We start from the raw sequence: 12,851 nt of genomic DNA, 5'->3' as shown, positions 1-12,851 counted from the left end.
CTTATTAAACGCTGACATGTAGAAAGGAACGAACGAATTGGCGGAACGGTTTTTCTTGGAGTAGGCAATTCCAGTCTCACTTGGTTAGCTGAACTTGTATTTATTTTATTCCTCATAACTAGTGGTAGAATCTCTCTATGTTTTTCGCTGGTAAGAAGAAAATGGCCAAATTTGCAGATCAAACTCAGACGACGTCCGTAAAAGGACGGTAGTTGTAGGACAGATTATACCGATTCACAATTTACACATGCGTCTAAAAACACAACTTTAAAAGCTATTTTTGTAGTGACTCAATTTGATCACTTAGGCAACTTGTGTTCTTGACTTGCGGGTCCCATGCAGAGCAAGCACACTCAAGAATTGGTCTTAAGTTGGGACACAGAAAAACTGAAACGATGTAGTAAGATAAGGGTACACATCGCAACATTTGCCTTTTTTGTATCAACATGAGTACTAAACGAGCAGTCAACGCTAAATGTGACACCGAGAATTGCAGCCGAAGGTACACTAGGACACAGTGGACGAGGACTGACAAAGTCCCTCTGAAGCAGATCAAAGCAAAGGATTTTAGTTTTTACTTCGTTAATTGGAAGGCTGTTGATAGTGCATTGGTCTTTAAAGTTGTTCATTATTGCATCGCTGAATTAGGGAATTGCCTTGGAGTTCTCAATGAGTTATTTCAGAAGAACTGACGAGTCGTCTACGTACTTAAACCTGTCCTTACAATTAGAAAGAACAAATTTATAACTGCTAAAAACAACAAAGCTGCAAATTTCGTTCCTTGTTGAACGCCACACGTGACTTCAGCCCATTCAGAGTTGGTGTCTGCAGGGAAAAGGCTGTAGACACACTCGAAACGGTCTTGCAAAAAATTGATCACTAAAAGGACAATATGCTTGCGTGCACCCATTCCGCGTAAATTTGTCACAGCTATGAAATGGCGAATAAGGTCAAAGGCTTTTCGGCAACCCACTAGGAGAAGATCTACCATCGCACTTCCTCGGTCAAGCCACTCGACAATAAGGTGATACATTCTCACTAGATAAACAGTTGTGCTGCTTCCTTTCAAGCATCCGTACTGATATGGGTCAAGAGAAGGAGACACCTGTGACATCAGCTCGCGACATATAAACGTTTCTGCCACCTTAGACAAGTTCAGGGTTATTGAGATAGGTCAGAGTTGGCCACAAGATTTGGGACCCTTCACTCTGGGTATGACGAGAACGTACGCTTTTTTCCAAGTACTAGGGATCACTTGCTCTTGGAAACACTAGTTAATAATAAAGGACAGTGGCCTGGCAAGGAAAATAGCGAATTCACATACCAGCTTTAAAGGAAGCTCGCTAGGGAGGATGCACAGTTCCTATTCAACTTCTGAAGTTCCTTGTAAACGGCGAAGTCGGAAATTTCACCTACATCATCAAGCTCTGCTTCATTTATGAGAGACTTGATTTCTGAACTGGTGATTGACAGAAAGTTGGTACAGATGCCAACAAAAAAAAATTAACATCTATAACCGATAACAAGGTACCATCCTCTTTCAATACCCTAAGTCACTGTGCGTCGCTTTACCAGCAAATCTTTTTACCAAGAATGCCATTTGTGTGTATCTGCTGAAAGTAAGGGCATAATTTTGTCCTTCACATATAGTCTCTTCGCTCGCCAGTTCCGTTTGACAATATGGTTCCGCAACTTGGCTTAAGCAACTGAATCACCATTGCTGTGAAGGCGGCAGCGAGTCTTAATTAGGTCCTTGAGGTCGCTTTCGATCCATAGTTTATCAATATCTGTAATGGTAATGATTTTAGTAGGGAAACAAGCATGGAACTTTTGTTGAAGTAGGTTATTTAGCTTACTGACTTTGATGTTGATGTCCGACTCGGAGCAAATGTCATCAAATTCGTAGCTGCTGATCCATCGACATAACGTAGAAATTGAATCTCTTTTTAGTGGTTTTATAGTAGTTTTGACTCGTTTGGTTTTGAGGAATCCTGAATTAACTCCCCATAAAATTATGAAATGGTCGGAATTCTGGAGGGGTCCTAGGGACCGCGGTGCATCATAGAAGTCAGTAAGGTTCATTAAGGTCAAGTCAAGTATGCTGCCACTCTGATGGGTCGGTATTGCGACAACTTTCTGAAAATCCAAGACACAGGAAAGCCACTGTTTGTTTGTTTTGTCAAAGCCACCAGCAATCAAATAGACAGGAGAGGTATACTTTTGGCGCATTTTGTCTGCAAAAAATTGCATGTGCCCAATAAGTTCTTTCCTGTTTCTGGCATTCTCAGGGTAATAGACCAAAGTGATTATTAAACACGAGGACCTTCTTGATAAATGTGTCAGTTTACATTCCTTCCACAATATCCCGGGATCGGAGTCAATTGGATCCTTTAACAGCTTTGACGGTAGGTCGTCCCGAAAGTAGAGTCCTACGTCACCTCCACGATTCAGATCACGGTCGCGAAGAGTAGTAAAATAGTCAGTGTAGTCTTTAATCTACGGAGACTCAGAAGTAATGTCCCACCATTCACTTATTATAGTGATTGAGGCGTTGCTCTGCTTGATTCCAACTTCGGGTTCGTCAATTTTACTGTTCAATGAACGCGCATTACACACGAGTATATTAGGCAACTTTTGTTTAGCTGAAAAATAGTGAGGACATAGAGGAGGCGGTGTTTTGTCACAGTCGCTAATCACAACCCGTTCACTGTACCAAGGAATGAGCACAAGCGGCGCTTCATGAGCAGGAAAGCAATTTACTGGTACTAGGTCCCTTGATTTACGCGGCAGGGCTTTAGTCTTGGTCCTAGTCGAAATTGAAACATGTATCTTTATCCCCTTTTTGAGTCTACTTAGAAGTCCAAAATGCAGTAAGCTAAAAAATGTAGATGGTGCCAGCACCAAGCGAGGTAAATGAAGTTTCTTCCTACTTCGACACTGATAAGAGCTAAATAGAGTCCTTCCTACTTTGACACTGCTAAGAGCTGAGTCTACTAATCACTAGGAACCCCCCCCACGCAGCTCAGCGTGTCCCCAGGTGGTGGATAGGGAATCGCCCAACAGATATGTAGGGTACATCCATAGGAGGCGAGGACCAAGGGGGGAATTTGTCCCTGGGGGTCCATAATAGAAATTGGGACATCCTCGCCCAGGGGCCGTAAAGACAGGTGAAGGAGGAAGAAGACCCTTCAAATGTACACTCAGCAGGGTCCTCTGGCGTGTAGACACATCCCGTGGGTTACAAATATTCGCCCAGCAACGGGTTCAATTGGACAGTGACGCAGAACACCGTCGTGGGAAGATCCTCTATAGGAGGACAACTGCGGCAGGGCGAAGATCCAGATCTGTAGATAACAGCCTCTGCAAAGGGTTGCCTTAACCCTATCAGGGTTACCGCAAGACTGGGGGCCTATCGGTCAACTCTATTCCCACTTGAGGAGTGGTGCCCCTCGAGGAAATTACACCCTAGTAAACGACACAGCATTCGCACAGGATTTTGATTAATGGATAGTTCCTCTGGGCTTAGTCGGTTTTGGGGGCGTTTTGGGGCTGAAAAACCACTTTCTTGCTAATTTATCTACTGTGGGTTGCCTCATCGTAGTAACATAATATTTGCAGGCATGAATATATAATGAGTCGAAATAATAGACTTGAGATTGTCTGAGCAGGATTTCGACTCTTGTTGATAGAAGAGCACCGCCAAGTGCTAAAAACCACATTGTGACCAAGACGGGCCCAAGATTGTACAAGTCTTCAGTCAATTGGAAGTTCCAGGGACTTCCTGGTGTCCAATTCTAAGCTGGCTTAAGCACTTCAGTGTAGGCCTGCGAAGATGTGTTGGTCCCCTGCCTGCACTAGTTCTGGGACCATTGCTTTTCCTGAGGCAAAAAATAATTTCAATGATTTAAAGAATACAAAATTGCTACTTGAAATGTTAAGATGTTAAAAAATCTCTATCATATCGATATTTTGACTGACAAATTCAGATATTTCGAACTGGACTAGATTTTAGAAACTGGAAAACATCTATCTTCTATAGAGTTGCATCTGTCTAAACTAGAAAGGACGTTTAGGGTAATTTAGGGTAATCATACAGGAATCTATTTCAAGAAGGCTAGAATTTCAAAAATTAAGAGAGGGATAGGAGATTGGCCTTGGGGTGAATTCAAGAAAACATGGAAACACGCAAATTATATGGAAATATGAGGAAATAACGAAAATCTTATGAAATCAGTGGTAGGTTGAGCCGGGTTACGGACGAGAAGATTACTCTTTCCTTACGTGGCTGGCCAGACGTAATACAAGCATTTGCATTTACGCAAATGCAACAATGCAATTTCAAAAAGGTAAGGAAATAGGCATAAACACATCCAACATTCCACAAAATTTGATCAAATTAAAATATTACTTTGTTGTATTTTTCTTTTTCATAACTTTTTCGGGAAATCTCAAAGTTTATCTTACATCCACAAATTCGAACTGAAAAATATCTGCCAAAGATAATGAGGTTGACAAAGCTAGATTTCGGAAAATCGAGTCTAAAGTTAAAAGTTTAAAGCAAAGGGTTCAAGTAAAACCAACAAAGTCAAATGTTTTCCTTATTTGAATGCTTTTATTAGGTATCATAAAGATTAGTTACCAGAACTAATTACCGAACTAAAATTCTCAAAAATATCAATTTCATGTTTATTATTACAGATTTAATGTTGCAATAAAATTTTGTCACTTAGGCATTTTTTTTTTCCAGATGACAAAATATTTGTAGAAAAACCAAAATTGTTTCTTTCTGATAATAATACTAACACAACTGAGCGAATGAAGTAGATATAGCCATAATACCCACCCCGACTTAGGCATTTTAACCGATTAGCCGTCATATTGTATGTCAAAATCTTTCAGAATTTATTTTTCTACCAAAAGATCTTTAGAAGACATAAAATCTTTCAGTAAGAGTGCACAAGTACCTTACTCTCACTCGTAACTTTTAATGCATATTTAGTACTTGATCATTATTACTTAATACATACAAATCTGTCTCCCAATTTTATGTGCTTTCACATTACTGTAAATTTCACTTAGGCTATAATCTTGGGTCTACCGAATTTTCTATCATTATTTTCGTTTAAAGCCAGGTCTTCATTAGCAAACATCTGCCGTTTTCCCACATTGCAAACAAAAATTAGTGGCTAACAATCTTACAAACATTTACTTTTCTGTGATCAAATAAAAGGTTCTTTGCTAACATGGCTTATGATTTTCTCTAACCAAATCGTTGTTGGAAAAATTTAAAAGCGTAATATTCAAATACTGATAATGCAGCAAAGCAGGATGACTAGTTTCTACGCTTTTAACATTGATGGAGAATTCATCCTTGATATTCCATTCACTGATATTTCATTCATGCTCTAACATTGATTATTTGCAGACATTTCAGGAGCTACTTTTTTTCTCTACCAAGAGGACTTTCTGCGCCTACGTGGCAAAGCTAAAGGAATGTAAACACGCTAGTTGTCCCTGAAAATGTCATTGTGGTTCATTTTCTCCACAAAATCATTTCGCTCATGGTCAAAATGATAAATATCCTTCTTTAAAATTCAGGGTATTCTCTGGTCTAGCACTTCAGGATATATGCTTGTCTTGAACTGCATTGGCAATTTTTGTGGCTTTGTTACGCAAAAAATTGTCCCTTTTATATAAATTTGTCGTATTTTTCGTTTTTTTTATATTTTATTTCCGTATTGTTTTAAATTTGCCGTAAAATTTATAGTCAAAATTTGGAATTTTTATGTAATAAAAGTATTGCATAGGTTTTCAATGTAGTACATTTCTTTGAAATTTTACAAATTTCTTTGAAAAGATACAATCCATCATAAAACAACTTACAGCATTGGCAGTTTCGCCCTGAAAAGGACTCTCCAGCCCAAGCATTGTATACACATCAAGGGATTCCGAAGCGGATGACATCGGTCTCGAGCCAGAAAAATGACGTCGGCGAACCAGCGCATCCAGTGGCCTGAAAACACAAAAGGCTTGAACTTCAAACTATAAGAAAAAAAATACTAAATTATCTGACTCAAAACCAACTTGATTGGCCAAAGTAAAGAGACAATTTTGAAGAATGTGATAATTTTTTGGATCTGATAGGTTCAGGAATGGTGCCAATTGTACAGTAGGCCCAATAACACGTTGAAGTAGATGCCTGACTGCAAAAATAAAAGCCTCACTCTCGCCTCCATCCACCATAAAGGTAGGTTCGGGTTCAGGCCACAAAAAGACAAAGGTAGAACACTAGCTGTTTATTCCGGCAGAACTTAATTGAAATATTCTTACCTCAATTCTTACCTTCAATTGTAAAGTTAAATAATTGGGTGTTTTCTGGGTTTTAGTCTTCTTTTCTTGTTATTTTTTTTCCTTATTTAGTAGTTTTTTGGTCTTACTCTTTTAAGTTTCTCTTTATAATTCCATTTTTCGGCAAAGAGGACGGACAGCAAAAAAGGACCTGAAATGAGCGCACTTTTCACTGTTATTGGCCTTGTCATATTGGTCTTTATTTACAAAATAGTGCCAAATATTACAAATAAACTGTAGTTTCATCTTAGCTAAATCCTTCTCTCCAAGCCTCTAGGAACATTCCTAGAGATGCCCGAATGGCCAACCTTGGTCTAAAGGATTCATTTTTTCCTAAAAATTTTGCCTAACACACAAATAAAACAAACAATTTAAAAAAAAAAAAATATTGGAAATCTTCGAAAAATACATAAGACAAATGTAGATTATTCATTCAATTTTAGCTAATGATTGTGGGTGTTTCCGGTTTTATGTATGCATTGTGTACTCCTGTATCTGTCTTTGTAGGCACTTATGGGTATGTATTTCATGTATGTGAATTGATAAAACGTTTTTTTTTTAGTTTTTTGCTTTTAACTGCCAAAAGCACAGTTATTGCTCTTATTGTCCCTATTCTTTTTTTCTTGAAATTTACTTACCTCGAATTTGGCATATACATTATACCTCTAATTTTAACTAGCATTTCCATTTATCTGATCCCCATTCTAAAATTTTCTTGGTTTTTAAGGCAGCAGGGATATATAATTTTCCCCACTAAATTTAAATCAATGAGGCGTCCAAGGTCAGCCGGAAGAAACATTTTTCTCAATAAAAAAGAATAGGAAAATTCCTTCATTACAAGATGAGCTGCGCCAAATTGGCAAAGTTACAGGGACGTCTCTAACCGATATCAGTTTCAGTCAAAATTTTTCTCCGCAATAATTCACTTTCATATTAGGAATTAACATACACTAGCCTACCTCCTTTCTTTAGATGTAACTACTGTTGCAACCATAAATCATAAAACACAACCTTAAAACACTACATAAAACACTCGCCTTTCGAAAATGTAATATAATAATATGGAAAAGCCATTTGTCTTTCCTAGCTGGAATATCAATAAATATATCAAAAGAATCTGCTTATATCCTGATTCCAAATGTATAAGGTTCATTGAGTTTAGTATTATCCTTCAAAGGCTACGAGCTTCTAAAAGGGGGGAAACACACCCTAAAAGCCAAAGAGTCTTAATGAAAATCACATAACCAGATTCAGCGTATCAGAGAACCCCAATGACGAGGTTTCAAGCTCCTATCTACAAAAATGTAAAAATTTTGTATTTTTCCCAGAAGAAAGATCACTGATGCGCGTTTCTTTTTTTTTAACATGGGTAATTGTATCAAACCAGAACATCGAACATCGGTCCTAGAACATCGGGAGAGGGCTCATTTAAACGAAGTTCTAGTGCCTTTTTCAAATAAATGAATATATTGGAGGGCAAATAGTCCCCCCACACCCTTTTTCCCCAAAATCGTCAGATCAAAATTTAAGGATAGCTATTTCGTTCAACATGACTGAAAGGACCAATAACTACGCCTTTGGAGATAACATGACCCCCAGAGCCCCCACCCCCCGACCCAGAAAAGGTCATTCAGTTATAAAACATGCTCATTCTGTACGTATAGTGTTCGTCATCTGGAAGTATTCCTACATTTTTCGGATGGGGAGGTGGTGAATTTTCTGCTTTAAGTATTTTTCACGGAGAGAATCTTCCATTGAGAGGGAAGTTTGCGGTGTAGAACTTTTCAAGGGAAAGTTTACGCTGGGAAGAATTTGCTAGAATTCCTAACCAAATTCTTTTTGTTTGTCTTATTTTCTCTTTGCCGACTCAATTTTACGTGTTGAGATGTTAAGGGTAATTGTCCGGGATTTTCCCCAGGATTGAATTGTTTACAGGATCTTTCCATTGGGGGGGGGGATTTATCGTGGAGGTAGGGTCAAATTTCTCGGCATTATTTAATAAACAATCAGACATTAAATTAAAAAAAATCCGCTCAAAGTAAGGAGTGACATTAAAATTTAAAAGGAACATAAGTTATTACGTATATGACACCTCGCTCTTTAAACCAAGGTTTGAATGTTGTCCCAATCCTTTAATAACTACTCCTGAGGTCGTTTATTAGAACAATAAGAAGCTTTTTTAAAAGTACCAAAAAACTTTAGTGTCAAGAGCGAAGTGTTGAGGAGGGGCAACACCCCTCATATACGTAATAATTTTTATTCGTTTTAAGTATTCGTTTTAATGTTGCTCTTTACTTTGACCTGAAAATCCTTTTTTTTTATTTAATCCAGCAAGGAGTGAACCAGTTTTGCGAAGCTATCACAACCTATTGGAAAACTGAAGTTAACTTTATATTTAGAGTGAATGTTGTAATAACAAAAGCAAATCTCTATCAACGAGTCCCTAAACAGCTTTCTATCGTGTTGAAGTACCCTCCTAGCACCCCAAAAAACAAGACACTTCAGTGATGCACTGGCTAAAATATGATCTTTTTTTTTTTTGGGGGGGGGGGTAATGGGTTTTCAGACAGGGGAATCCCAACGGTATAGGCCTAGTTTTATTTTTAGATTTCCCATCATTTTCGAGGATTTTCAAACTCTTTTCAAATATTAACATTGTTGTTATTTTTGTCGTTACTTTTTACTTTTAAGCTTAACATAGATAACATCTACCATCCCAGAATAAATATCTCATGACCTTTTTACATTTGAAAACTTATTTAAAAACGTGCTTTTTCAATTTTGATTATCCTGGGCTGTAGTTCACTGTTTACTAGGTTTTAGCTGCTGCTGCAGCACAGAAGCTTTCGGCTTTTTCTTAGCTGGAACATAGTAAAGACCTAACCGCAGTCTGATGCTATTGCTCTTTACTAGGGTCCCTGAAAAAGCCCCCCTCATGAAATATTTGCCAGGGAGGCGGGAAGAAAGTGGGGCTGAAATATCAAAGTCTTTAAATACGTCCATTTTATAGGAATCCCCCTCCCATCTTACCTTTCCGGGAGTGGAAGCAAAGAAATAAAACTGTCTATGTTTAACTTGAAAAATTTCTGCAATAAGAGGGGAGCTATTACCCGAAAACGTCCATATGAGAGGCTTAGTCCAAAATATCCTAAAAAATGAAGAGAGATTATGGAGTAGCCCCCCTCCCCTTCTCTCTCTCTCTCTCTCTCTCTCAATTACTATATTTATCACAAGGTCCACTTGAAGTTAGTAAATTTGGACAAAAAGAAAACATTTAGAGGCTTCAGAGATTGACAAGAAAAATCATACGATTGACGTCGAATTTATGAGTTCATTTCCAGAGAATAAATTATATGACCCCCCCCCCCCAAGAGTGAACGTATCATTTTTATATCTAAGATGCATACGACATAACAAAAGGAACATAAATAAGTAAAAAATACCAAGCGTGATTAGTCTATTTAGAAAAGGCGTTTTCATTAGTTTCATAATGCCTAGGGTAAGTGAAGCAAGTAAAGAGAGTAATTATAATGCCTAGAGGACAAATGAAGAGCCTAGACCATCAAACGTGACAAGAACAATCCGGTCTGACCGGATATGACCAATCCAAAAGGCTAAGGTAAAATGTATCGAAAAAAAGTTTTAAGTAATGATAAATGAAAATGAAGATACAGTCAGAATATTTGCGTCAAGGAAAATTACAACGAGTCAAAAACAAAAGCGAAGAATAAAGAAATATCCGGTTCGAAAGATACTAATTGAACATAGAGGCATAGGTGGCTTTCTAGTACCTGCTGGCAATATCAGTTTTTGCAAACTTGCCCCTCCTTTTAAAAGCGTTAGAGGGCGTATTTTTAACAGAATATGTCTAAATTGCGCTCCAAAAGATGCAGGACCCAGAGAAAACTGTGCGCCCTTGTGAACACTCCAAGATACGCCATTGATTGCATGTTAAATCTTTAATCTGGTTTATTCAACCAAACTTTGGACTTACTTGAATTGTTTAGAAAAAGACAGGGTAGATGTCACTGAGACAGGCACTCTTGCACAAGTTACAAAAAAAATACGCTCATCTGAAGCAGCATCTTGTGGTGATTTTCCAACTTTAACCACTTTGGGTGGGGGTATATTGACAGTAGACCCGATTGAGCTCTCTGATAGTGTACTTGATGCTTTCCTGTGACGTCTTCCTATAACTACAAAGAAGAAAATGAGCAATATTAGCTCCAGATTTATTTAGTATCAAATAAAAACAAATCTGTGTCCTTACCCTGCTAATAAGACAAAGTGACCATCAATCCTTAATGAATATTTACCCTTCGGTTATTATAAATTCTGTGATAGAAGAAACCGCATATAATTCAAAGCAATAGGATTCCCAATATGTTCCACTGGCATTTCCAAAATGTGCTGTCATCTAACACAGTACTACGTGCATCCGAACTAGATTTTTTCTTTAGTGATTATTAGAAAAATGTGAAATAAATACAAATGCTTTAACGAAAAATAGGCTACAATGCTCAACTACCAATAATACATATGAGGTTTAGATGGCAGGAGAGTGGTTTCTTTGCCGAAGAAGGAGTAGGTAATCTTGTTAGTTTGAGTGGCCAGTGGAGAGAACAATAGTGATAGTGATTGTGTAAACTATTCACCTATTACTATGTCTTGGATTTTCAGTAAAATTCTTTAGCATGTCAGTTTGTCATCTACTGTAAACAAAAAAAGCATGAAAATTATCAAAAGCTATTGCTGGCGCTAAAGCCATTGTACGTAAAATCGACTTTTCAATTGCTGGGTCTTTTTTTTTCAAGGGAAAAGTAGCAAGCCTGTCGCCCAACCTTGCTGCAGTGGGTATAGATCCCTGGGCCACGTATTGCCAAGCAGAGCTTCAATCGACTGTTCTACCACAAGGTCATATACTATAGTTAGTGGTTGGAATAGAATATTGTAATATGAATCCTTTCAGTTTGGTTTTATAACAAATCTGATTAGCAATCGGGTCAATTTTCATTAACCAAGGTAATGAACTAAGCTGATGATAATTGACAATTTCAAAAAAAGCTATATGATAGGAAAATTTTAACAGGAGATTCGAAAAAATTTCTGCTGATAATTGCCAATTTCTGCTGATAATTGCCAATTTCTTCATCTTCCGTATTTTTTGAAAGATTTTCGACTCAAAAAGAAGGTCCGACAAAACGTGAAAGGTCAAACAGAGTTTCCTAAATAACTTTTTGTGCAATAGGTTCTATTCAATTAAGTCCCAAGGACTTACGGTGCTAAGTTTCAAACAGAAAAAGACCAGCAGTTTTTTGACACGTTTCCAAGCCCCTTACCCTTTCCAAGTTTCCTTTTGACGCTTACCCCTGACAAGTTTCCAAGCCCTAAGCCTCCAATCAAACTGGATTTTAACAATTTGTAGATCCAAGAGGTTGAATATTGTTTTCTGATATGGGATCTTAAAAAAACAAAATCATCCTTTTATTTAAACAACTTATGCGTAACCAAGGTCAATACAAATAAAGTTAATTAAAATAAGAATAGGTAAAAGGTCTTTAAGTATAGCTATGTTTGAAAAAGTGAAGGATTTTTGAATTTCCTTATCAGATAGAACGACGTTGGCTTCTCAAATCAGCATTAATATTGCCAAAGGTTGTTTAATCAGTCGACCTTTATGAAGTAAGTTCAAACGTTTCATTGGTAGATTCTTAAAAAATTTCTGCCTTCTATATTAGAACTAAATAATGTCAAGGTATTGGTTAATTTTTAATTAAAATTATTATAATGGGGTTTAACCTACAATCTCCCTCGCCCCTTTTAATGCTAATTCCCTTGTTCTGGCCTATTTGAACAAACATTATATTATGGTACGGAAGATCAAATAAAGTCCCTCAAAATGAATCGAAAAAGTTCTGACCTATGTTGAGAAAGGCTACCAGACGTGAAGCCAATATATTCGGCTTAATTTATGTTTCTTCACCGTTAAAATTAAAACCTCTACCTGTTATTTATATTTGTAAATACATTCATTTTTGCTAAGAATTATTTTATGTAACTCAGCTAAAAGTAACCAAGCATAAACAATATGATGATTTGTAATAGTATTCACATTTGAGCAAGGTTTGGGTTCTCCCCTAGGTGCATCCAAAGGCAAATTCGGGCTGAAGAACACATGTGCAGCAATCTGGATATTAGGAATTAAAATGCAGTTTCTTGAGCGTCAGAGCCCTTGGATAATATTGCATTTCGTACCTACACAACCAATCATAGAAAACAATTGTACATGACAGTGGAAACATCTGTGTCAAACTGATTTCAAATTACTTTTCCAGGGAAATGGAGGGGCCAAGAACAAAGAAAGTTCAAATTTTAAATCAAAGTTGCTCCACCTTAGATCAGAATTCCCACCATTCCACAGCTTATAGGTATAGTTCGACGCAATGAGTAGCCAAAACTACAATTAACAATATTAAAAAAAAGCATCAATTTCAAGATAAATC

At 37.4% G+C, this 12,851-nt stretch overlaps 1 protein-coding gene across 1 annotated transcript in view; it reads right to left on the bottom strand.

Annotated features, from left to right (window-relative positions):
* The window catches only part of LOC136033450 (CDK5 and ABL1 enzyme substrate 1-like), a 55,560-nt gene that overhangs the window by 29,578 nt on the left and 13,131 nt on the right, over window positions 1-12,851 (bottom strand). The window contains exons 3-4 of the mRNA XM_065714199.1: window positions 10,343-10,544; window positions 5,884-6,013 (exon numbers count right to left, since the gene is read on the bottom strand). Coding sequence (XP_065570271.1) covers window positions 5,884-6,013; window positions 10,343-10,544 — 332 coding nt within the window. The remainder of the gene's footprint in view (window positions 1-5,883; window positions 6,014-10,342; window positions 10,545-12,851) is intronic.

The sequence above is a fragment of the Artemia franciscana genome, chromosome 12, assembly GCF_032884065.1.
Source record: "Artemia franciscana chromosome 12, ASM3288406v1, whole genome shotgun sequence".
Classification (NCBI taxonomy): domain Eukaryota; kingdom Metazoa; phylum Arthropoda; class Branchiopoda; order Anostraca; family Artemiidae; genus Artemia; species Artemia franciscana.
This window is presented reverse-complemented; position numbering and strand designations above follow the sequence as displayed.